The sequence below is a fragment of the Lutzomyia longipalpis genome, chromosome 1 (genome assembly GCF_024334085.1).
Source record: "Lutzomyia longipalpis isolate SR_M1_2022 chromosome 1, ASM2433408v1".
Taxonomy (NCBI): domain Eukaryota; kingdom Metazoa; phylum Arthropoda; class Insecta; order Diptera; family Psychodidae; genus Lutzomyia; species Lutzomyia longipalpis.
Window position 1 is genome coordinate 23927158 of NC_074707.1, and position 26009 is coordinate 23953166.

At 35.2% G+C, this 26009-nt stretch overlaps 2 protein-coding genes across 3 annotated transcripts; one reads left to right on the forward strand and one right to left on the reverse strand.

Annotated features, from left to right (window-relative positions):
• Positions 1-6659: 6659 nt before the first annotated feature.
• Positions 6660-12537, forward strand: LOC129797341 (transmembrane GTPase Marf). Its single transcript, XM_055839782.1, has 8 exons — positions 6660-6904; positions 7072-7613; positions 7682-7971; positions 8051-8281; positions 8355-8462; positions 8872-9801; positions 11221-11585; positions 11875-12537. The coding sequence occupies exons 2-8, from the start codon at positions 7397-7399 to the stop codon at positions 12074-12076; spliced, it is 2343 nt and encodes a 780-aa protein (XP_055695757.1). The 5' UTR covers positions 6660-6904; positions 7072-7396; the 3' UTR covers positions 12077-12537.
• Positions 12538-17212: 4675 nt separating this feature from the next.
• LOC129797342 (neural/ectodermal development factor IMP-L2) lies at positions 17213-25709 on the reverse strand. 2 transcript variants are annotated; one of them, XM_055839784.1, is made up of 4 exons: positions 25503-25709; positions 20275-20544; positions 17740-18261; positions 17213-17460 (listed from the first exon to the last, which is right to left on the reverse strand). In XM_055839784.1, exons 2-4 carry the CDS (start codon positions 20539-20541, stop codon positions 17449-17451), a joined length of 801 nt encoding a protein of 266 aa, XP_055695759.1. In that variant the 5' UTR covers positions 20542-20544; positions 25503-25709; the 3' UTR covers positions 17213-17448. The 2 variants fall into 2 exon arrangements, with proteins under 2 accessions (XP_055695759.1, XP_055695758.1); XM_055839783.1 differs by lacking the exon at positions 25503-25709 and adding an exon at positions 21941-22889.
• Positions 25710-26009: the final 300 nt, after the last annotated feature.

Sequence of the window (26009 nt, forward strand, 5' to 3'; positions counted from 1 at the left end):
AGTCAAAAGCCAAGTGAGACCGGATGGAGCACTACTGAAAGCTCGTCCTGTTTGTTCGTGCCTGAAACTCTCACCTTGTGTGCATAAATGCATATTAATGCGCAGAGGTAAACTAGTTCGGAAATTAAACTGGACTCTCTAAACTCATATTTTTGCAAGCTAAATAACTAACATTCTAACGAAAAGAAAATATGTTAAAGAGTTAATATTAGTGAATTATTCAAAATCTTAAAAGCTTCTAAAGTTTGAAATATATACAAAATCATACAAATTAAATAAAGTATGTAGTATATTAAAAACAAAAACTTCAAAATTTCTTTATTTCTTTGGTTTAAAATTCTAAATATTTCATTATAAACACGAATGCTATATATTATGTTACCTGATAATTAAATTTTCATTAACATGAGGTAGGTTCATAACACATTGTTATATGTGTTTTAAATACACGTGACTAAAACAATTGCTCAAAAAGACTATCTGTTGTGTCTATTATATAGCTTCAAGGAGTGTATTTAACTATAAGAATTATTAAAGCTCTGTACGTACTACATGCATTATTTACTACGTGATTGTTTGTATCATTGTATCATTGTATGTCTGTATATATACACAATATGTATATTCGTCTTTTCGCTTCTATTTAATCTTTCACCTCTTTGTTATTCTATATAAGGTATAAAGTTTAAAAGGAATATATTTCGTATGCAATGAGGTTATTACAACAAGGAGTTTTCCTCCTGTTTTGTTGTGTACTATTTCGTTTTTCGGTATATCGTATTTTTTGGCAGAGTGCGCGCCCTGATAAAAATCTTCTCATTGTTATGGATAACAGGAATACACGGTGGCGCCGAGAATGGAGATTCCCTTTTACTATGAAATACCTCCACAATTCGCGAAAGATATTCCAACCAGTGTGTGCTCCCTAAATTTGAGTGTGGGCCTGCATTTTATCTCCTCCACTCTTGCCATGCGAAAGATATGAAAAAGACGTGAAAATTAAGGTGTTGCTCCCGAATACGTTATTTGCTTTCAAGCCCACTTTTCCGCCTGCTTTCAATTCTTTCTCATCTTTTGCCCACACCCTCCCACCTAGTTCAATGAATCCATAAACACTCGTTTTACGCGCCTCCATCCCACCCCACACATACATCCAAAGTCAGATGGGGCGGGAGAGACGAAGATGTGAAGCAAATGCTGGAAAAATGCCACCCTCAACCCCCAGGGCTACGAGGAAAATATCCAAATTCTCATATTGCAAATGGTGTTTGTTTCACAAAAGTGTCTTGACGCTAACCGCATATATACACACATTCCGAAAAGCTCCACGATGTGGCGAGAGCTTTACTTCATAATTTATTGCAATTGTGATATTTTTACAGTATGAGCTTTTCATTCAAAGGCGCCAAATTGCCATCATATTTGTTTGTGTATGTATTTCAAGGAATCGGCATATGTCGAAATATTTCGTGGGAAGCAAATTTTCCAAATTTGCATAATGTTTCAGCGTTATCAGTGAGTTTTTTGTCTTGTTTTACAATTTGATTTTTTAGTTCATTCTTGGCATTTATATTTTGTTTTTTTTTAAATCTATTATAACTTTATAAAATATCACAAAGTATGATTTTTATATCATTAGGGGAGACAGGGGCTAATAAAGTCACTTAAGGGTTTGGAAAAAGCCTAAAATATCATATTTCTAGCTAGCTAGATAGAACAAAATGACCTAAGAAAGAGTTGTAGGGCAGTAAATTTCCTAACGAAATGAGCTATACATTTCGTTTTATCTATTTGCGAAATATGATATTTTGAGCTTTTTCTAAACCCTTAAGTGACTTTTTTAACCCCAGTCTCCCCTACCTGGACTAGTTTTAATAATTACCCAATTTGCACCCTCAATTTTCTTTTCTTATTTTCTATCTAAAGGAAAAGTAGATCTTTTGTACATTAATAATTACGAAATCATTATAAACTTACAAAGATAAAAGGTGTGTACCGTTTAACGTACTTTGTTAATCTATGTACATAATCCATTAAAATTTCTTAATTGTTGAACACAAGAAATTAATGATTTGCAAGACATTGTATATTTTTGTTTTTTATAATAAAAAATTGAATGTGATAAAAATTATAAACAAAGTTCAGTTAAAGACGTATGTTTCAGAGTCCAAAAATAATCCTAAAAAAGTTTTCATAAGTAAAAAGCTCATTTATATTGTTTTTAAGAAAGATTTTACTTCCGATATTCATTATAGGCTAAACTTTTAAGAACATTTTAACAAATTTTTCTTTCCATGTATATGAATGATTAAAAGATTTATTTAAAACTGCCCAATGGGCTGATACATTACAAATTATTTTTCAATTCTGCATTCTTTTTTTGTATATGAAGCTATCTACCTTTAGTAATGTCAAGTTTGATCTAAATATAGTTTGAGGTTTTTAAATGTTACGATTGTAGAAAAAAACGAAGCAGAACGATTTCTTATTTTAATTGGGATATAATAAATTTTTTGTAAATAATTCTCGGTTAAAGATTAATCAGTTTATTACTACCGCACTTTTTTACATTTTGCAATTAGTTTCTCATATATAAACCCAGAAATTTTACAAAGTTGGGAGTTTAATTAAATATTTCGTATACAGCGCACCATGCTCAAGTTCGTAGTCTTCGTTATTCTTGCAGTACTGGCACCAAGTTTTGCTTTGATAAGCGACTTTAACCTTATTCAATGTAAGACTCATCACGCTACTAAAATTTAATTTTCGGGCTCAATTAGGTTTATATTGTTTTGTTTATTAGGTCCAGGAATACCTCTGCCAAAAGATGTATCAGTAGACGAGTGCCCCAATGGGAATCCCTGTAACATTCACGTCGGTGATACTATAAATGTTTATGATACAGTAGTTCTTAGTAAGTATTAAAAATATTAAAAAGCGTAGCTTTTATTATTTTTTTTCCAAATTTTCTCTTCGACATTAATGTTTGCCTAAATAATGAAAATTAAAACTTTTTAATTTTTTTTATTTTCAGACGAACCCGTAACTGGTCTTATTAGGTTTATTGGGATTGCCAGAGCCAACAATGGTGAAATTATTTTCCAAGATATTTCTCCGGATGCCTGTACAGTTATAGAAGGTGGTTGCCCACTAAAACCAGGAGAATACACTATTAAGAATCAATACCAAATTAAAGGAGTTCCAAATGAAAATTTCTCCTATGTGTCAACGATTTGGGATCAAGACCACAAACCTATTTCTTGTTATTCAGTTATTGATCAATTAATTCCTTAAGTGGAACAGAAGGAAAAATGAAAAACTGTTGGGTTTAGAATTCAAATTAATAAAATTATTATCATCCAATATTATCGCTTTCAATCTTTCCGAAAATTACATGAAGTTTTCAATTGGCCACTTTATTGAAAATATTCCCTAAAACGATCAGAACGCTTTCGCAATAGCAGTCAATATAACGCTTCGCTTCCTATATAGTACATGGATATATGTAATGTATAGATATATAATAATATTTGTGGATGATTCGGAGGGAAAATGAGTTTTCACACCACGGCCGGGAAGACGAATAATTTGTAATTCATCTTTTATGTTATATTCGTGATTATCGCCGTTATTTACTGTGTGCGATCGAATAATGGTGTATTTATACATTGGGATGGGGGTGGCAATTTGTAAATTACGACGTTTCCTCTCCTCATTATTATCCATCCATCGACGCGCAGAAAAGTAACAGTAGAAAGGCCACAATCTTTCCGTCAATTTACAACTTTGTGCTATACCACAGAATTCGCACCCACGCTCTACTCTCTTTGCTAACCAAAAAAAGAAACATTTGGTCCTTATTTACCATCAATGCTGTGTGGAAGAGCTTGAGGAGGAATTAGGCGAATTGGTGAGAAAGGCCAACACATTTTAAACATTTTCTTTTCATTTTCTCACATTTCCCTCCTCTTTCGGGGATTTTCTCAGCTTTGCTTTTTTTTAGTTAATTTTCAGTGTGTCGCGAAATGTGCTTTTGCAATTATAGTGGAGCAAATAAGGGTTCTTTCTTCATCCTATACTCTTCTGGGAGCAATAAAAAAAGTGAAAACGCCGTCTTCTTTAAAATGCAGTGGAAAAAACTTCCTAAATATTTACATTTAATCAAGTGAAAGATGCTGCAAGTATCTTCCCGTTAAGCACATCCATTTACTCACATTACTCCACATATATAAATGAATTAGGGGAAATTCTTTTTAAAATTTTTATGGAAAAGTCATTAAATTACATTTTTATTGCTCTTTTGCAAACTTGTCTATGTTTTCTCAACAATGAACGGAGGAAGACAAAAGAATTTTTCATTAGTTAACAAAACTCGCAAAGTGAAAAACTTTATTCCATGGCTCATTCAACGAAATAACAAAGGAATTTAGTGTGCTGTACAGCTATAAAAAAGAAAAGAAAAAAGTCGGCTGAGTGAATTTAATGAGTGGTATAGTGGAAGAAATTTTTACAAAAATATGAATAGCGCAAAAAGTTCCACACTGGCGTCCTGCAATATCTTGAAGAGGATGAAAGTTCTTCGGGAAATATGAATTACCTCTGAATCTCATTACACCCCATTTCCCGTCATAATAATTAGCAAAAGTAGTACTCTCAAAGGAATAAAAATAAAAATAGCAGCAGATTAAGGGATGGAAAAAATAAATGGATTTTCTTTCTCTTCGTATTAAAAAAAAATGTCAAGTATTTTAATTTAATCTAAAGTTTCTTTATTAATCAATATTTGCTGCTTTCTTTGAGAAATGAAAGTTCTTATTACACAAAATTCCTCTGAATAACCGCGATTATTGTCATACATTATAGTTTGTTCTTGCATATAGTTTTGCTGAATTTTCTCAAAGCTCCGAGTTATCAATTCGAGCCGTTCAAGCATACAAAATGCAACACAAGAATTCCCAAAACTAATTATAAATTTTCAAACATAGATTAAGCACTATATAAGCAGAATGTTTACTAATTCTCGGTGGGAAATTAATTTCTATACAGAAAATACAAATTTTCTATACACTTTGAAAAATGGTTTTATATTTAAACTTTTCTTTTTATTATTATATTCTAATAGAAAAAGCTTAAAGATCTTTTTAGACTAATTCACTATTAAACTTAATTACTAATAGTTTCTGAAAATCTGGATTATATTCTAAATATTCCACACTGCAGAATAAATTCCAAAGAAATCATCAAATATACGCTTGAGTTAAATAATTGCTTAATATTGCTTAATCTCAAATTACAAGTACAGGTATGTAAAACGTTTTAATTAAACAGTCTTAAATGTATTCACATAAGAAAATAATTAATATTTAATTGGTTCGTAACATCCAAAGTCTTGAAGTAACAAAAATATAAAAGCTCTGGTTTTAACTACAGATTTGTCTAGTCTTTCAAATTCCTAGTTTAACAGACACGGCATATAAATAAATTTACTGAGAGGAGCTAAAAATACTCCTCATTTCCTTTAGGGATTTTAATCAATAATTTAGGAGGTGAATACCCTCCCTAGTTAAATTAAAAGTAAAAGATATTGTTAGTATAAAAATACCTTTGAATTATACAAATTACCCAAATTACAGGCTTTCTCATAACGCAGCTATTGAATTCTCTCCCACTTAATATTAGATAAGGAACATAAATAGGTGAACTGAAAATAATACACCCACAATTTCAACTTAATTAATAGTCAACACCAATCTATTTATTATAAGCCCTGATAGGAGGTAATTTCCTCAAAATTACAATTTATTTTCTCAATTTTCGAAAAAGCCTACTCACAAACTTAAAGCTTTTCATCAAACCAAACCAAAACCTGCAATGAAACCTCTTGATATGGAGACGTCTGGTACCAGACGCCCCCATACTGTGAACTACTGACATGACATGCAATTAGTTCATATTCAAATTTTTATATCAATTCTGCTATCAAGAATTGATTAAATATTATTAATTTGTTCTATCAGAATTTAATCAATATTCAAACCGAAATGAACGACATTTAATTAAACCCTTTCCTGTCCGAAATGTGGTGTAAAACATTTAATGATTGATTTCTTAATTAAAATATTTATTTTACGAGTGTTATTGGTTGATGCCACATGACCTTTTTCTCCAGAAAAGTTTTTACTCTCTGTGATTTTGTTGCAAAAGAGTGAAAATTCATTAACTTAGAATTTTTTTCCACTTGTTTCCAATATTTTTAAATAATTACTGCAAAAGCTGCAAAACGATTAGACAATTGATTATTTTATCATTAAAAAATCAAAAAAAATCAGGAAAAAAATATCCTTAAAATTTTAACTTGCGGATTTAACGACAAAAATTTAAAATTAAACGGTTCGTGTCTTTGCTAGAAAAATTTCCCAAAATTATAATGCGTTACACGATGCTAAAGCGAGATAGAGAGATATAAATTAACGAATTTTGATCAAGATCAAGAAAAATACTCCCGTGTATTTTATTTGTAGCCAATTTTGTGAATTTTCCACGATATTCTTGTGATGAAATATTCACAATTTGCGAAATAAAAAGGAGATTATAAAATTGTGTAAAGAAGAAAAATGCAAGAATGCAGTCTTTTCTGGGACACCCTGATCAATTTGAAGCTCTTTTTGGGACGCACTGTTGCATTATATACATGGAATAATTTAGTTACATCATAAAGTTATTATTTTTGGAGTTTTCACGAATTTTCGCATCTGAAAACCCATTTAATGTGATAAATTGGTTTATCTGTGGCCAGGTGAACTCATGTGGTAGCGCCAGGGAGTAAAAGTGTGCGGGAAAAGGGTCAAAAGTGTGTGAAAAAGTCGTCACGGGGGCCAAGGAAATGTCAAATACAGATAAGAAGGTTAGGATCCGCAAATTTTCCTCTCAGATGTTTGTTAATTTTAGCAACTTTTTTGCGTCTCATTTAGCTTAATTACGATTTTGCACACCTCTGTTTTCCCCCAAAAAGCTTTTATCTCACCTCATTTGATTTCTTTAATTTATCTTCTTCTTTTTTGTTTGTTTCAGTTGCCCCAAAAATTGCACTGAATCCTTTTGTGAATCCGGTCACGTTATCAGGGAACTGATAAGGATCTTATAAATCTAAATTGATAAACTTTTTCTATTATTTTTTTTTTCATTTGAAAATTGTTTTCTTGCTGCTTTGTTAATTTAATTTTCATATAATTTTCTTTAGTTTAAGTTTTTCACATTTTTTTTGTATCAGTCCTGCGCAGTACAAAGGACTAAACACGTTTCAAAGGGACTCTTTCACTTTAATTTGGGAGAGAGTTTGTAAATTAAATTTTGAAAAGATTTTGGAGATAAAAACAAGGGAAAAGAAATAAAGTTAATGGCTGCTTATTTGAATCGCACACTATCGATGGTGACGGGCAATGGATCCACCATCTCCTACGACACATCCTCGCTGGCGGAAACACGGGGCCTGCACAATACGGCCAACGATGTGTCCCCCCTGCAGATCTTTGTGCGTGCAAAGAAGAAGATAAACGACATTTTTGGTGAAATTGAGGAGTATGTTGTGGAAACAACGAGATTCATCGATAGCGGTGAGTTGCCCACGTGCCACAGCTTCCCAAAATAGCTTCTAAATTCTCATTACAATGTTGCTTTACAGACCAGCCTGGGGAGCTGGATATTATAGATAAGTACGAGAAGGAGGCATTCAGTAGCTATGTGCACAAAGTTGCCGGCATTCGGGAAGTTCTGGCACGAGATCACATGAAAGTAGCCTTCTTCGGGCGCACTTCCAACGGCAAGAGTTCCGTCATCAATGCCATGCTGCGCGAGAAAGTTCTCCCGAGTGGAATTGGTCATACAACCAACTGCTTCTGCCAGGTGGAGGGTGTGGACGGGCATGAAGCTTACCTGGTGAAGGAGGGATCTGAAGAGAAGCTAAATGTCGTGGTGAGTCCCAGCCCAATATCCCTGTTCCAAGTTAATTTCGTCAGTATTTCATCATCCTCCTCCTTTACTTTTTTTGCAGTCAGTTCAGCAACTCGCCAATGCCCTGAGCCAGGAAAAGTTAAATGAATCCTCATTAATACGAATTTTCTGGCCACGAGAGAGATGCTCCCTCCTACGGGATGATGTGGTCTTCATGGATTCACCAGGTGTCGATGTGTCGCCCAATTTAGACGACTGGATCGACAATCATTGCCTCAATGCCGACGTTTTTGTCCTCGTTCTCAATGCTGAGTCCACAATGACTATTGCCGTGAGTCTAAAATTAATTTTTCAACCTCTCTGAGAGCTTCTTTTCATAAAAAAAAATGAAAATTAATTTGCAGGAAAAATCATTTTTCCACGAAGTCTCTCAACGACTTTCGAAACCAAACATTTTCATTCTCAACAATCGATGGGATGCCTCAGCGAATGAACCTGAATTCCAGGAGTCGGTAAGTCTTTCAATCTTGCTTTATCCTTTTTTTAAATTTAATTAAAAGAAAAGAAAACAATGTTTAAAAAAACCTTTGGCGATATTTTTGGTATAAATTCTCACTCTTTAAATAAATGGAAGAATTTTCACGTAGAAAGGAAATTAAATTGTGTATTTTTTGTGATTCCTTCAATACCAAAAAAGTCAAAGGATTTCCTTCAAAAGGTGAGAAAATAGTGTTGAAAAGATGTTAAATAAGCACTAGTTGCAATAAAAACATGAAAATTTCTCACGCAAATGGGTTTATTTTGGCTTTTCCGTCTCTCTTTTGCAAATTTTCTTTATACAAACATTGAAGCTTTAGAGTTTTATCTCAGAGTTTTGTGTTAAAAAATTTGCTAAGAAATGTTTTTTTTCTCTGGAAATAGGTGAAAGCTCAGCATACAGAGCGTTGCATTGACTTCCTAACGAAAGAGCTGAAGGTATCACTGCCCAAGGAGGCCGATGAACGGGTATTCTTCGTATCTGCACGTGAAACACTTCAGGCACGTCTGAAGGAGGCTCAGGGGCAACCAGCTCATCTTGGTGCCATTGCCGATGGCTTCCAGAATCGCTATTTTGAATTCCAAGATTTTGAGCGCAAATTCGAGGAATGCATCTCAAAGAGTGCCGTCAAGACGAAATTTGAGCAACACAGCCGCGGTGGGAAGCAAATTGCCAAGGATATGATTTCCATGCTGGACAACATTTACGATCGAGCGGCATGCCTGCGGACACAGAAGCTCGAGCATAAGCGTATGCTGATTGAGCGCATTAACAACACAGGACAGCAATTGACGCAGGTGACGCATGAGATGAAGTCAAAAATTCACTCAATGGTCGAAGAGGTGGAGCAGAAGGTGGCAAAGGCGCTCAATGAGGAAATTTGGCGTCTCGGTGTTCTTGTCGATGAATTCCCACTGCCCTTCCACACAGATCCCGTGGTTCTCAATATCTACAAACGCGAAATGAATGCGCACGTTGAACAGGGACTCGGTGCTAATCTCCGGGCGCGCCTCTCAACTGCCATGGCGATGAATATGGAAACGGCTCAGCGCGAGATGACGGAGAAGATTCATTCGCTCCTCCCGGGAGAGGTGTTAAACCAAAAAATCACCCCCTTCGCTGTGCGTCAGCAACCCTTTGAGATGTTCTACACGTTGAATTGTCAGAATTTATGCGCGGACTTCCAAGAAGATCTGGAATTCAGATTTACATGGGGAATCGGTGCCATCCTACAGAGAATTGGTAACCGAATGAAGGACAAGAAGGGCAATGAGAAGACTCTCATGATTACCCGTCAGAGCAGTCAATCGAGCGTGAGTAAATTTTAATTTAATATTACTATATAAAAAGATATTTAATTTCGCGGAATTTTAGGTTGATTTTAATTGTAGTTCAGATTGACAGTCAGAAAAGACTTTTAATTGCTTCTTCGAAATCAAATCGACGTGCCCGAAGATTATGAACCATATTCCTATCTTTTAACACAGGAGTATGGTTCATAATCTTCGGGAACGTCGAAATGCTCTTTTAATGGCTTTTTTTCTCAAAGAAATAAAAAATAAAATGAATGGAGATAATTAAACAAGGTCAATAACTGACAAACAGAGAGCACCTGCAATCATTATCTTTCTTATTCGTTCATTCATTCACAATTTCATTAATTCATTCAATCTTTATTCGTTCATTCATTCATTCATTTAATTTTGTATTCAACGTTTTCAATATTTTTTCTTTCTAAATATTTTGATTAAGAATTATAACTTTTAATACTAGGATTATGGAACCCCTATGTAGGTGCACAGTTGATTCGACTTGCAAGTAGAGTTACCACCTCATATTACACTTTAACCCAGAGAGTTTACCTACCCCTTCACCCCCCCCCTTAAATTTTTAAATGTCCGTAATACTAAAAAACGTCGATCTATCGATAGACAATTGTTGAAATTTTTTTATTTAAAATTTTTTATTTAAAAAACTAAGTCTTTTTTGTTTGTAAATTTCGTTTATTTCACGAACTTTTTAGTATAAGGGATTGGCTTGACTTTTTTTGAGCCAGGCTTTAGTTTACTCAAACCACGCTTCAGTTTTAATGTAAAGTTTTTTAATCGAGATCATGCTGAGGTATTGTTAAGTGGATTCTAGACCTAGCCTAACTATTAAAACTATAAAGCTTCATCTTAAACAATTGTAAGGTAAATTGTGTAAAACCTTAAAAAATGTAAGTTTAACTTAAAAACTTATGCTTGACTTAAGAAACAAAGCTAAGCCGTTTATAAGGCCAGGCCTATTTTTCTTAGGTCAAACCTTAGTTCCTTTAAGTTAGACTTTTAAAACACATTCAGACTCAGTTCAGCCTGATCTAATCTTAAAAGCCTGACCCTAAAAAAAACTTAGGTCTAGTCTACAACAAAGACCATGCTTAAAAATCTTAGGACTCGCTTTTAAAAACTTAAACCTAGTTTGAAGAAAACTGTAGTCTAGCCTAAAGAAATTTATTCTTGTTTAGAAAAACTCTGATCTGACTTAAGACGATTTTCTTTTAGCTAAAAAAATCGAAAATTCCTTAATTGCAGAGTCTATTCAATTTCCGATTTTTTTTAGTTTTCTGATACTGCCGAAAATTAAAGCAAAAAAAAATAAAACCGTGTGATTCGGAGAAATTCATCCTAAACCCGCAGCCCTGAACCTTACCTGCAAGAAAATATTTAAAAAAAAAACCTTGTCCTTTTCAGTTGCCCCCTGTCCTATCGCCAATGTCAGACCAACCAGACGGACCGAATTCCCTGGTGCCTTATGGAGGTGGAAATATCACACCTGAACAGTTGTCCGTAATTTCCAACATGATGGTAGCCACAATGGGGTCCCATGGCACTGTTGGTGGAATAATCGTGTCCGGGCTACTGATGAAGGCCATCGGATGGCGCGTTCTCATTGGCATTGGCGTCGTCTACGGCTGCGTGTACCTCTATGAGCGTCTTTCGTACACAAATTCAGCCAAGAAGAGACGTTTCAAGAGCCAATACGTCAAACATGCCACCAAGAAATTGAAACTCATCGTAGATCTCACATCCGCCAATTGTAGTCATCAAGTTCAGCAGTAAGTATTTTCTTTTTCTCTCGTTGCGTCTCTTCCAAATATGGGTTACTTAAAAGCACAAAAAAACTCATAAAGAAAGCAAATGAACATACAAAATAAATTCAACAAGAAATCAGATGCATTAAATGATCAAAATTCAAGGAGGACGGCAATAATTTTCTGCAATCTCATACTGTCTGCTTTAACATGCAAATGAAGCACTAAATTCACGCGCTATTTCTTCTTGTGTGGCATTTAGAACACCGTAAAATGTTCGTTTTTTTCTCTCTCTTTTCCCCCATTTCTTTAGGGAACTGACGAGTACTTTTGCACGACTCTGTCGCACTGTTGATGCAGCATCGTCGGAGATGAATGAGGATTTACGTGCGGTGGAGAGTCTCCTCAATCAGCTGGAGGCGAATCAGAAGCAAATGAAGTTGCTCCGCAATAAGGCCAATTACATAACGAATGAATTGGAAATCTTCGAGAATAACTACATCAAATCCAACTGAGATGAAAATTCAATGCAAAAATATCCAATTAGGTAACCATTCAAAGCTTATTTCTTTTACCAAAAAAAAAAACATAAAGAAGTAAAGAAAATATTACATCCTGTTGATATCGGGAATTTATAAATTGTATAAAGATAAAAAATATGGAATTAGAAAATCGAATGATAAACATTTTACTGATAAATTAGTTCCAATTTTAATCTATGCAGCAATCAAAGATGAAGTGGAAAAAAAATCGCATGTGATTTTATCTTTACGCGATATCTCTTAGGATTTCTGCACCAGAGAGCAGCTTAGAGATTAAATAAACAAAAAGTTATTAAATGATATTGAAGTGATTAGATATTGTAGTATGTTAGATAAATTCTTGATGAATAGAATTGTTTAAGAAAAAGAAGTAAAAAAGAACCTTTTAAGTTGAACAACAAAATCTCTAAATTAAAATGTACGATATTGACAATTATGTGTTGTTTCTATTTATCAAACATATTTCATTTTTTTTAGTATCTTCACACATATTTCGCAATATTTACACAGCAAACAGTAATTTTTAGGCAAAGAAATAGAACTTGCGTTAATGTGACCAAATTACCGTTTTACAGTGAAATGACTCGAATTTATTGCATCACGCAGAAAATTGACGACGACGGGGCTTTTCAGGCTAATGTTTAAAAATGTATTAGAGAGTGTCGAAAAAAGTCTGAATTTCCTGTCTCAATCAATCATGAACCCGAATCATGATTGACTGTTGATATAGATTTAATCAAATAGTGAAGCATAAGTGCTAAATTCCACTACAAATACGCATGGGAGGTGCTCTAAAAATTTCAAGATAACCTATCTAATTTTTTTTTCAGGGAAATATTGAAACTAAATAATTTTTTTTCTTCAGTATGTAGGTCATTTGAGCAAAAATTAGAACAAGCGTAATCTCAGTCAATCCACACGCGGCCAAGAAATAATCTCATTAAGAGATTTGACACACGTGGCCAGGCAATATCATAAAATCATTAGTGAAATGAAAGTAAGATGAATGATGAAGAATTCTTCGGCGTGTGCATTTTAATTGACTTTGCAGCGATAAAATTTGATAAATCTTCGATGGAGAAGAAACTCTCATTCGTAGGTAATGGAAATTTAAAATTCTGTACAACTAAAGTCTGCATTGGTAATTTCTCTTTCATTTATCCGATCAAAATTTATCCAGTAGATCCTGAGAAAAATCTACCTTTGTGTTTTGTAGAAAAGGGAGAAAATCACAAGATGACGTCGCACCATACCAGATTCCGGGGTAGGTCAAATTTGAGATTACTGGAAAATGTGCAGTGCATTATATATTATTTTACATATGCTGCAACATCAAGGACCAAGAAAGAACTGCGAGAGACAATTGTAGCTTTTGCCACTCAGTAGTTTGATGGTGTTCAGTTTGAAATGGAAGATGCGATTCGACGCTCCCGAAGATTATGAACCATACTCCTGTGTCAAAAGATAGGAATATGGTTCATAATCTTCGGGCACGTCGAATTGCAGAAATGTAGATGTGAAGGAGATGGTGCGCCCAAAGGGCAGCAAGACCACAAAATTTTCTTGCTGCCCTTAATATGTGCAATGAGCACCTTTTCTCTTCCATATATCGGTACTTAAAGATCGCTGCCACCTTGCTCTTATTTGCTTCATCAGCACAGAGGACGTTTTCGTCCCTCAGACGACCTTAAACGTATTTGAGGAGCATAACCACCGAAAACCGATTTAATGGACTACCACTTATGTACATTAACTATAACATCATTGTTGAATGTGAAGAAGTGTTGGATGCTCTCAGCAAAGACTTACCTTTTTAGCAAAAAAAGGAAAAAGTTCAGTTACGCAGGGAGAAACAGTGATAAACTCGTCAATCACTTATATGCAGTTTCCCACGCTTTAAACATCCTTTAACAGTTTCCATTGCACATTGCCTACACTCTTCATCCCAGATTTCAGTGCCGATCGGACGATGTGGTACAATTTCAAGGATATATTCCTGAACATTGTGCACCAGAATACGAGATTGACGGATGTTAGATTTTAAGGTTAAATTTGCGATAGAAAAAAGGAAGAATAAGAAGAATGAGGTGGAGACATTTTTATGTGAAGAGAGCAATTGAGAAACACGTGGTGAATTAAAAAAAGTTAAAGTTAATAGATTGAAAAACGATATAAGGTATAATAGGAGAAATATGAGAAAAGGGAATAATTTAATTTATGTAAATATCTTTTTTTTTAGAATTAGTGCAAGTGTAGAAGAATCGCGAGAGGGGCGGCGTTGAAGACACAAGGATAAAATAGAGTGAGTAGCTCAAGCAAAATGTAAAGTGCCCCTCGTAAAGCCTCAATTTAATGTATTACAGGTTAAAACAACCGCCTCTGTGGAAAATATATGTGCACGAAGCACACATAATAAGAAATTAACAACGGACATACGGCGTTCAGTATATACCTTAAGTCTTTTCGACAAAACATTAAAAAATATGGTTAGGCCCTCTAGGCTTTGGTTAGAAAAACTTAAGGAAAAATGAAAACATTCATAATGTGTCAATACCAAAGACTCTCCCATGAGACCCCATTAACACTAAAGTCGGGCATTCTTCAGCTTTAAATGCATGAAATAATCTTATCATCTTATCTTGATCATCCCACAAAAAAATCACTTTAAAAAATTAAATGAGATCTTTAAAATATTTGAAATCCGCATTAAATCAATTGATATCAAATTTTAAAGAAAAGTAATTAAAGAAATAAAATCCCAAAACTTTTAGAACATTTCATGTACTTTGAGACGAAGCTAGGTTGTGATAAAATTCAACGAAAAAAATTCCACATGACCAAGGGTTGTTCCAACTCTCAGACGTCTGACGTACGACATTCTTAGTATTTTTGCCATTTTTCTTCCGCTTCAATATAAATTGATTGCAACAGCAAGAAAAGCTTCACCGACAGAAAGGCAAATCAAACTGATTTTCATGCATTCGATATTCTCTGTGAGTTGCAACGAGCTTAATCGAGAAAAGACTGGATTTGAGAATGATGCTGTGATTTTTGCACACTTTATCGTTTTTTTTTGTTCTTTGCAAAATTGAGAATGATATCTGCCAAATGGTAAGAAGAAAGAAGTCAGATGAAGCAGTTTTTACGAGATATTACACAAAAAGGGGATATTTCTGTGTATTATGTAAAAGATTTTATTTGGTGGCAACCAGATTCATCTAATTTTGTGGTCTTTGGACAGCAAAAGTTATCGCTTCAGGTAATAATTTACCTGGATTTATACTACAGAACTATAGCTATTGGGTGCAGACATTTAAGCAGTCGTAGATCTTTTAAAGAACTTTAATTTAAGTCCTATTTTTCCTATTTTAAATGGCTGTATTCACTAAACGGCTTGATCGATTAATTATAATGAACTACCCTTGGAAATGATTACTGAACCTTAAAACATATGATAATTTGAGTCCAATTGAAAGTCTCAAAAAATAGCGGAATGATATAAATTACAATTGAAAGGGGTAGGATGGAGTGGATGTAATTTTAACACGAGAAGACATATAATAAATTCCGATAAATTTATTTTTAGCATGCATGTGATCTAAATAAAATTCAATTTATTGTCACGAATTAAGCAGAATTTTCGTGCAAAAATTATGTTATGAATTTGTAAAATAGATACAAACTTATTTCTCCATGTTCCACTCACGTGTATGCATAATCCACGTACATCGACCCACAAATTCTTATTTAATTCTTGGAAGAATTTTATCAAAAATTAATTAAAACCTTTATTATGGAATTTCTTATAGATTAGAGTTTCTCAGAAAATTATTTAAAAAAAAAACTCAATTTATCAAAATGCACCAAAAGAATCTTGAGAGTGTCTTTGGTTAGCTTTTCTAGGCTTTAGGTTAAAGCTTTAAGCAAAATGTTTCCTTAAAAATTTAAATACTAATACATCCTCTAAATACATAAGACTCAACAAAAATCAATTTCACAACACTTTTACTTTCAAAGAAAATAAATTGTTTTAAAGATTCTGCCTAACGGAACGTAAAATTTAATCATGAGAACAACTTTTGAGCGGCATACGACATAAATTGAAAATAAACATTTTATTAGAGAAAAAACAGCACCCGAGGAGCTCTTAAAATGTGATAAATTTTTAAGGTTTCTCAATTAGAATATAAATTACTTAATTATCATACTTCCCCATATTCGCACATGATGTGCGAAGAGCTCCATCAATCTTCGCGCTTTGCGAAAATTTAATCTTCACGACACGGTAGAGGGTACGCAGAGAGATGCAAATAGAAAGAAAAATGAGCAAGACAGAGTCCATCTGAATTATATTAATCGGTCTCCGGGCGATTCTGACCACAAATGTCCACACAATGGCATTTTAATTTATGGGGTGAATAAGAGAAATTTGTGGTAGCCCCCTATCAATTTATCAATTGCGGCGCTGTCGTGTGGTGTGTACGAAATTAATCGGTTGTTTTATAAATAAAATTAACCTCTAACGCGACATGTGTGATCTATCTTCATTGATTTTTACTTAGATGAAGACGACAAAAAAAATTCATCTTATAACGATAATTATGTACATTTTAGTTGATAATTGAAATAAAACTGGCGGATTTATTGGGGATACACTGACGCGGCACATTCTTCCACAACTCTGTTGATTTATTTCGGCAATTAGCACAGATAAAAAGTCATCATGCCATCGAGATGGGTATCTCAAAATGTGGGAGACACTGGTAGCCACACACAATTTACCCGCCTAATCATATCCAATTCTCCGGCATCTAAATATAGTTTTTTTCCTTTTATTTTCTCAAGAAAAAAATCTCTTAATGATTTAATCTCTCACACAGAGGACAAGCAGAGAAAGACAAATATTTTAATTGGTCTCGTGCGAACGTGACATCTTTTAGCTGTGATTCTTTCGAAGAAAAGAATAGCACAGCTTCTGTGTACCACCTAAAATGCAATTTTTTTCTAGCACAATTTTTCCATCTTAGTTCACTCTCTCAGGCTGAAAAGAAAATTATGTTGGTTCATTTTTTGTTGTTTTGTTTTAAGATGAAATAAAAGGCATTTAAGTGACAATAAATAGGGATGTTATACATTTAATATTCTTAAATTATATACACGTACGTATAAGTTTTTTTCTTTCTTTTCGATTATTTCTTTGAACTTTTGTTTTCCATCTATAAAAAATTCACAGGGAGGGATGTGAATTTCTTTTCTAGTAGTTTACGCTTTGTATATCGAAAAAAGTGCCTATGTGGTTCCTCTGTGTCCTTTTTACTGTTGTCCTCACTGTCTTCATGAGAGATTCACTCTTCACTCTGAAAAAAAATGTTATGTTCTTGTTAGCTCCTTTTACCTAATACTAGCACTATTGAAAATCTCTTGAAGAAGGTATGGTTATTCAAACAAACTTTGCACTAAAGCTCCCTCACGTATCCAAAGAAAGCTCTTCTTGAGTTTATCGACCAAAAATAGATTTTTGATGCAATTTAATTGGGTAATAAATTCCGCAGAAATTCATTTAATGTATAATGGAGTTTTAGTGCAAAGTTGCTTCGAATAAAGATTGGTAAAACTGTAAGGAAAAAAAAACTTACAAGTATGGGATAGACGAATGTGGTGATGGTATCTTTGGCGAGGGCGTTCCGAGCGACGCAGGTGAAGCCACCCATGTCGCTCCACTTGAGATTAGTTATGATGAGCTCTCCCGTGGGGAGGACTCTGTAGCGTGGCTCCTGGCCACTGATGAGATTATCATTGACATCGAGCCAATAGATGTCTGGCCGAGGGCGTCCAATTGTGTTGCATGGAAGCACCACGTCTGAACCCATTAATTCAAGGAGGACTGTGTAGAAGAGCACAATACGCGGCTTCTGGGCGCCTCCACTGGGATTCAGTAGTGTGCTGATAATGTCCGATGTGATATTGTGCTTCTGGCGTCCATGGTGCGGCGCTGACACAACGGTGGTAGTTGCAAATGCCGTCTTACTCCCTGAGCGTCCCACACATGTGTACGTCCGTTCCGTTGGCGCAGCATGCTCCAGCACGAGACGCGACCGGACTCGCACCAAAGCATTGGGGCTCGCCTCTGACACCACATTGGCCTCCATCTCATTTAGCTGTAAAAAAAGCAGCAATAAAAAGAATAAACATCATTCTTCTTTACCCACAATTACCACCCACGGTTTCTTCTTTTAAAAACATTCAAAGCATGTGAATAGATCACTTTTGGTTCCTCTCTTAAACGAAAGAAAGAAATCCCCGATCAACCTACGTCATTGCGGGAGCTTTTTGCGCCCCTACGGAGAGTATATTGTGAGATAGATGATCTCGAACAAAGAAGCATCATCGAAGTGTCTTTCTGAGAAATCAGTGACTTTTTGCTCCAACACTTCTTAAAGCCCATTAGAAATTGTAATCTTCACCCAAACGGAAGGCACTATCACTCAAATGTCTTAATTAACGCTTTCTCAGAATGGAATAGAGCGCGTTGTTTTGCTTTTTGGCATTGTTACGGCGAGTCATTTAAACATTCTCATCCCACTATCATCTTTTTTTGTGTCGTAATTTTCTCAGAAATCTGCAAAGTATGGTTTCTCGGGAAGCCCAAAAAGTTTTTTTTCTTGGCACTTTCCCATACAGATTTTTTGTCGTAATGGAAAGTTTTTAAAACATCTTACGGATGTAGGTTCAAAGCTCTTTCGTAGAATTTTTTTAAAACATTTTATCATCAAAGTGCTTAATCATAACTTTATTTTAAAACTTTAAGAAGGATTTTGCGCATTTATATTTTTGCTTTGTATTTTTCACCATAGAAGGGTTTTGTGTTTAAAGACAGGGTGGTTAAAAAAATGAGTCTTTTTTTACTTTTAAAACATTTCTTTTAACCTTTGGAATGCGAAGCGGGGTCGTTGAACGACCCCAGTACTATATTTCGTGCTATAACTCAATAAATATAAAAGATAGCATTCCCATCTTTTGGAAATAAGTTTTTTGGTTATCTGAGGAGGTTGTGTAAAAATTTCAGCTCAATCCGACCACAACAAGAAAAGTTATTAAGAAAAATGTAGAAGAAGGGAATTCAAAAATTGGTGTAACGGCCATGCTGCGAAAAATTTCATAGAGCATAAACAACATAAAACATAATTAGAAGCATGTAAATGTGCAAAACAATAAAGAATATTCGAGAAATATTGCCATTTATCACGTTGCGGTAAGTGAGGGGAATGTGGGGAAGAGTGAAAAAAAAATTGCAGTTGGGGTTAACTTTCTTGGCAAATTTCTCAAGAAGAAATTGTGAAAAATGTGTGAAAAATGTTTTTCCCTAATATCTTATTTTACGTGTTTTGTGGTGAAAAATTTGTGATGCAAGAGGCAAGAGGACTATATAAGGAATCTATAGGCACTAACCCGACAACTCCAGGTTGTATAGTTTGGGAGAAAATTGGCCTTCTTTTTGGGGTCGTTCAACGACCCCACCTTCGCATTCTACGTAACTACCAAGGCCTCCGCATTCCAAAGGTTAAAACTCTCTCTGTCTCAAACTGTTTGAAGAAACTGCTGTAATTTTTTTTTATTTCTAGTTAAAAAGCTCAAGATGGAAAATTTTTATTTAAATGAAAGTTTCTTTAATGCAATCAAAATAATTTTCTTATGTTGATATTTAATTTAAAACATGAAGAAAAAATCTTTTAAAACAAGTAATACTCTAAGTGCAAAATCAGCTTAAATTACCTATAGCTCAGCTTAGAATCTAAGCTTTACATTAAGGCATTTTTTTCACATTTAATTATTATTCCTATTTTATTATTGATCATTATCGCTTAAAATAAACTTAATTTTAGCTGTGATTTATCTTATGATCAGTAAACATGACTATGACGTAACAATCAGGCCAATGTCCGGTTACATATAATTTGCGTACAAGAAACGTTTTTCTTGTTTTCTGATGTAAAAAAAATGTTAAATTGGCATGAGTTCAAGAAAGGAGAATCCGCATACACTCTGACTATAGCCTTTGCTCGGAAATCTCTTAAAATAAGAGGTTTAGGAGTCTACGTCAACGCATCTTTTTCTAAAGATGTTCAAAGATGTGCAAAAGTTCTATTTTGAAAAAAATCAGGTAGACTCACCAAGTTGAGGGGAGAACTGCCACGAATCCAGTGTATTGTAGGCGGTGGTGATCCTGATACTTCGCATTCCAACTCCACCGTTGCCCCGGGCACGTGGGTAACACGAGCCGCAGGAGCCGCTGTGATCTTCACCCAATCCTGCGCGATCAACTTGTTGGAGTCCCCGCCACTGGATAGGAGTGAATTATTGGGCTCACTAATACTTCGACCACTGGTCAGGCCACACACCAGAAACATCCCAATCGCAAACAGGAGCGATGAACTCATTTCCTACAAAGGAGATAATTTTTTTTTCGCTCAATTGTCTTCATTCAATTGTTAGTCTTATTTCTCCCTCCCATATCGCGCATATACACGAGATGTTTATGTTAGGGATGGCAATCTTATCGTGTGACTCCTTGTTGTGTAAAATTATTTAATGATGAGATGCTCGTCCGACGTGAGCAATTTTTTCCCATTTTGTACAATTGTTTATAAATATTGAAAAAGCTCTCCGCTTTTTTTTGCAACCACATTATACTACCCATCATCGCTCATCCATGCTGATAGTGGCTGACAGAAGGGGACATGGGAGCATCAAGTTGTGTGATGATTGTCCAATAAAATCAAAAGAGGTCACACTCCCTGGACGTCATACACACTGGGTGCGATCTTCTATTTTCGTCCACTATCGCGAGCGTGATTTTTTTATCACCTCCCTTGTTGGAAATTTCATTGAAAATTAATGGCGGCGCTACGCCACGAAGATGTGTTTGACCATCGGATGGGTAATAAATAAGTAGACAGAGCGAGAGAGGGAAAAGTGCTCACAGAGTGTGGAGTGCTCAAAAAAGTAGCGCTGGAGGCTTGTCTCTAAGGCGAAAAAAATTCCCCAGCGTCGTGGGCAAATGAACCCAACACTGCGCCAAGTTGATATCGCGACATTTTATTAAGTAGAGGTACATATATTATGGAAATTGACAATTTATCGATCATGCCATATTACTTGTCTTCATTTCTATTTGATTGATCGATTTGCGTCAGCTGAATGCATGGCACGGGAGCAAAAAACGACAAACCAAGTTCCGCGGTTCGCGACAGGAAATCCCAAGTGTTGTGGGGATCACAGCATCTCTCCACCAAGCATGGCTCTATGTGTGTACCGTGCGTGGGAATTCACGTGAGATTGCCGTGAAGTGAGATTGACTGTAGTGTAGCCTCAAAGCTCCACTTTCGATGTATGTGATTGGGACGTGAGACACCGACGAATCATTTTAATCATCCAACATTCACATTGTATCACGTGTCGGTAATATTGGCTAAGTAACTCGAGTATTTGAGCATTTAATAACTCTTTTGCATCACATTGCATGAGGAATATCGCATGGAATCATCATTTACTCAGAAAGTGTCTTGCTTTCTTTGCTCTGTACAATCTCTCGGCTCGTTTTTTTTTTTGTTACTTGCTATCACCCTTCTCGAGAAAATTCCGCATTGGACCGGAAGTGCTAAATTTTTTCTTTCAACATTTTTTTTCTGCCCAAAAGTTCATTCAGATTGCGCAATTTACTACGTCAGGAAATACGCATTTTTTAAAAATTTACAGCAGATAAAAAATTCGAAAAATTCTCATATACTACGACTTGATTCTAAAAAGACCCAAAAGCTCTTAATTTAAGAGACTCACCATTAATCGCACCATAGCTTTCGGCGGGTTTCCTTGGGAAACTACACGAATTGTCCTTGATACTTTTTCTAGCAGATCTGACAGCGATGTGTCACCTAACTGCTATAAAATCTTATTTCCTTTCACCTCCTTTCCTCTCTCTTTCGTCCAACACTTTTCAAGTGAGGAAAAAAATGCAACAATTTTTTTTCAAGTAAAAAAAGGGAAAATTGGGTGAAATGTCCAGAAAGGCGTTATGTTATGTCACAAAATTCACACAGTTCTTGCAGTTCTCAAGTTCAACAATAACTTTGATTCCCGGGATAATTAATGCAGATTTGTGAATCAACATATGTATGGTAGACTTTAACTGTGGTCACTATTTCAAGTGATTTTTCGCTCCAATTGAAGATTCGTTATCTTGCAAATTTATTTCACGCCGCTTCACTCTATTTTCAGCACTTTGGGAGCTTTTTTTCTCTTATTCTATATACCCCGTGAACTGTTGAAGATTTTTCGTCCTCTTAGCACCACACACCACTTGTGTTATACGTGATTTTTAATAAATTTCATACGCGGCACTTGATTAATCATTTAAATTAACTGCAGTGATTATTCAACTCGGCAATTACAGAATATGAATTTTTATTCAAAAGGCGCGTTTTAATCAACGTTTTTTTTTGTATTTTAATTCTTTTGACTTTGATACACTCTCTGATGATGGGAGTGTAAATTGATTTTAATTATATACTGACTTCTCTGACTTTGCAGAAAAAATTAAAATTCACCAAAATCAGACTTTTTTTTGCAACTTGTGCACGTTTTATACTGAATACTTTTTTTTTCTTGCTGCGCGACTCACTTATTCTTGCCCTCTTACGAGACTGTGCGACGATTTGGCTGTGAGGGGATCGTAAGACGGTCAGAGACTGAATGAATGAAGAAGCTTCGATCGCTTCGATTTATTATTATTCGCCACTCATGGGACATAGCTTGATATCAATGTGTATTTTGAGCCGCAATGTGTGTGCGTGTACGAGCTCACAGGGAAGAATTTGTAGATATATAATTAAGAATTATTACTTCTTTTCGCTCAGAAATTTTTTTACGCAACTTTTACCTCTTGCATTTCTTTTTATGTGCTGTCTGTGCGAGCATCCCACAAATAAGAATTGCAAAAGACCCCTGGCTTATCACAAATGAAAAATTGTATTCTCACCACGAGAACATTTATTCAGAACAAATTGCAATTGCAATTTTTCTCCGCCTAATTATAATTTTAAATTAAAACGTTCTCTTTGGGTGAGTGATAGTGTCTACAGTGAAGTCGTACGAGTGGAAAATCAATCAAAAGCTCAATATGGAAATTACTTTAAATGGGTCATCTCTTGAATATTGCTTTCAATAAAACTAAATCAGTTACTTTCAGCACCAAATGAGACGTATCTCGTGATTTTTGTTGATTTTTCTAGGCATTTTCTTCTCTTTTTTTTCCTACTTTTCAAAATGGAGTCCCCTTAGTGGAACAAAGTTATGCCAAAATCACCAAAAAAAGATTGGCAGCAGACGGAAAATTTGAGAGAACCCCAATGTCAAGGCTCTGTTCACGAAGGAGAGGTAGTTTTTTTTCTTTAATTTGATAATTTTGCTTTCGTGCTTATCGGCACGACTCATAAAATGTCCCCCAAGTTGCGATACGTAATCTCAGGCTAAAACATACATGTCTCCATCTTACGAGATGTATTAGTAAAAACCATTTAGCAATTCCAAATTCAGATCTGTAACGATTGCAAACGGTGAATCATGCGTCTACCGCGACAGATCTTTTATGAAAAAAAGAGAAAAACTATATATATTTCATAAATAAATGGGAAATGAGGGGGGCTGTCTCGCTGAAAATGAAGCGTGAAGAGAGATGAGCGACACAGAAAGAAGGAGTCTTACTAACTCAAATGGATATCTTACATCAGCCAAATGGTTGTCTCCTCGATCAAGATCGCGACAAGATGAAATATTGGCTGTGAGCGATTGATTTATTTATAAATTCAAATCCTATGCACATCTAATTTTGACTCTGTCGTCGAGACACTTGGAGAGATTGTCCGTGGTTGAATCTCAATTTCCTGGCACACAGTCCGAAATGTCGCGGGAGACGCATTGAATTTTCAAATCAATCAGTCGAGGAGGAATTTTTTTCGCCCAAAATGAAATATTCATGCGGGGTGGTGGAAAAAACAACAAAACGGAAAGACGCCATTTCTCGATCAAGAGTCTTCCAATGAGAAAAATTGATCAAGATTTTTTTTGCGTAAAACCTCAATATTTTAAAACTCCAGCCATAACTGGTAATGTTCATATTACGTCATTGTCTGATAAAAAAAAATTGGAAAATTTCGAATCAAGAAGATATTAAGGATTTCCTTATTCTACTCGAAGTCTCACCACTTTTAAAGTATTACCTACCATAAATATGTTTTTATTTTTAAATAAAGAAACGATAAAATTAGAAAACTTTTCAATTAAAAAAATGTTTGCAAACGTGCGATTATTTCTTCAATCTTTAAATAAAGTTCATAATTCTATTAAGCATTCAATTCTGAGATTTAATAGGAGTTTTTAGCACTTTATTCTCGACTTCTTGTAGTATTTGAATGATTTGATGATTGAGAGACAATATAGATTTTAAAGTCTCACGAACTTGATAAATTTTTGTTCATTCGATGCATCTCATTTTAATTTCAAAGAGGAAATAAGAATGCAAAACTCAATTTCAAACGATTTCTGACTCATTAAAAAATCATTATTACAGAAAAATCCCATCACATGGCACAGGAATTTAATTTATTTAATTGAATAGATAATTTCACTTTGATATTACTTTAGGAAAATCCCAATCTCAAAGTTCACGATATATAAAAATTCTCACGCATTTAGAAAAGAATGAGGTTGACGTGTTGAAGACTTTACACAATTTCGTCGAACTTAATAGAATTTCTAATTTTTAATCGACGCGCGATGCCATTAATCACACGCAAATCACTTGTGAGGCACTTACCTGACCGTCTGGTGGCAAAGTTGATCACAGCTTGGGAACAAGAATCTATTTTGGGTGATCACTTTGACCGTCACCAGATGCTAATTTTCTTTCCCTCATCGCGAATCTCTCACTCCTGTCTTGTAACTCTGTCACCTTTTTATCTCAAAGAGATGAGGATATTTAGTTTGCTGACACCGTGCCAAAATCACGAGGAGATACAGCGACTTGATGTGGTCGCCGTGTCTGGCTGAATTTTGATCTCGTTTGCGTATTTATTCACACTCGCAAAATTCTATTGATGTGACTCCCGAAGTCATTGAGACATGCAAGTTAGGAGAGACAAAAAGGCACCAACTTGTCTCATCAACCCCATCCGTTGCGGTTTTTACGCAAAGGAACGTCTTTTGTGCGATTGCCAAGATATTACGCACGAGACTCACGATAGAATACTTTTAGTCACGTAAAATTAAGAGAAACAAAAAAAATCCACCCAAATGATAAAAAAAAATCTAGGGAAAATTCAACCCCAAGTACCCAAGTACTCACCTTTATTTCTTTTCCAAACTCACGGAAAATGCGAAATTGATGTGAAAAATAAAACGGAAAAGCGCGGAAATTTATTTATTTTTTGCACTTAAATGCAATAAAAAAAATGCTGTAGGCAAAGGAAAATGCTGGTCCTGATAGAAATCCTTTTCCTGTCCTTGGCAATTTCCGCGCACAACCACTTGAACCTATCGTGATGTTAGCTGGACACTGAGATAAGAACTTCCGCTGCTCGAGGAGTGCTCGACTCCTTTTATACCCGGCGGCTGGTCGCAACAGGAGATGAGTGGAAGCACACACACACTGCCTGTACGCATGGTGTGAAAATTGTGACTAGACCGTCTGGGAAATGTGTGACGGCTTCACGAAATGACCATTGTCAGTGGCATCCCACATCGCGAAATATCGTAAGGGATGTAGAGGGTGGGAGTCACCCCCAGGGGAGCAAGGTACTTTGCATTGATGATGATTGTGAATTCTTTTGAGCCGAGTGGGCGCTTGGAAATT

What these genes read in the sequence shown, in the direction of transcription:
- LOC129797342 (XM_055839783.1), bottom strand. An exon ending in GCAGTTCTCCCCTCAACTTG is followed by an intron (nt 18,262 to 20,274) that starts GTGAGTCTACCT and finishes CTTTTTTTACAG; the next exon opens with CTAAATGAGATGGAGGCCAA.
- LOC129797341 (XM_055839782.1), top strand. Translation starts at nt 7,397, where the DNA reads ATGGCTGCTTATTTGAATCGCACACTATCGATGGTGACGGGCAATGGA. An exon ending in GTCAGAGCAGTCAATCGAGC is followed by an intron (nt 9,802 to 11,220) that starts GTGAGTAAATTT and finishes TGTCCTTTTCAG; the next exon opens with TTGCCCCCTGTCCTATCGCC. An exon ending in TGTAGTCATCAAGTTCAGCA is followed by an intron (nt 11,586 to 11,874) that starts GTAAGTATTTTC and finishes CCATTTCTTTAG; the next exon opens with GGAACTGACGAGTACTTTTG.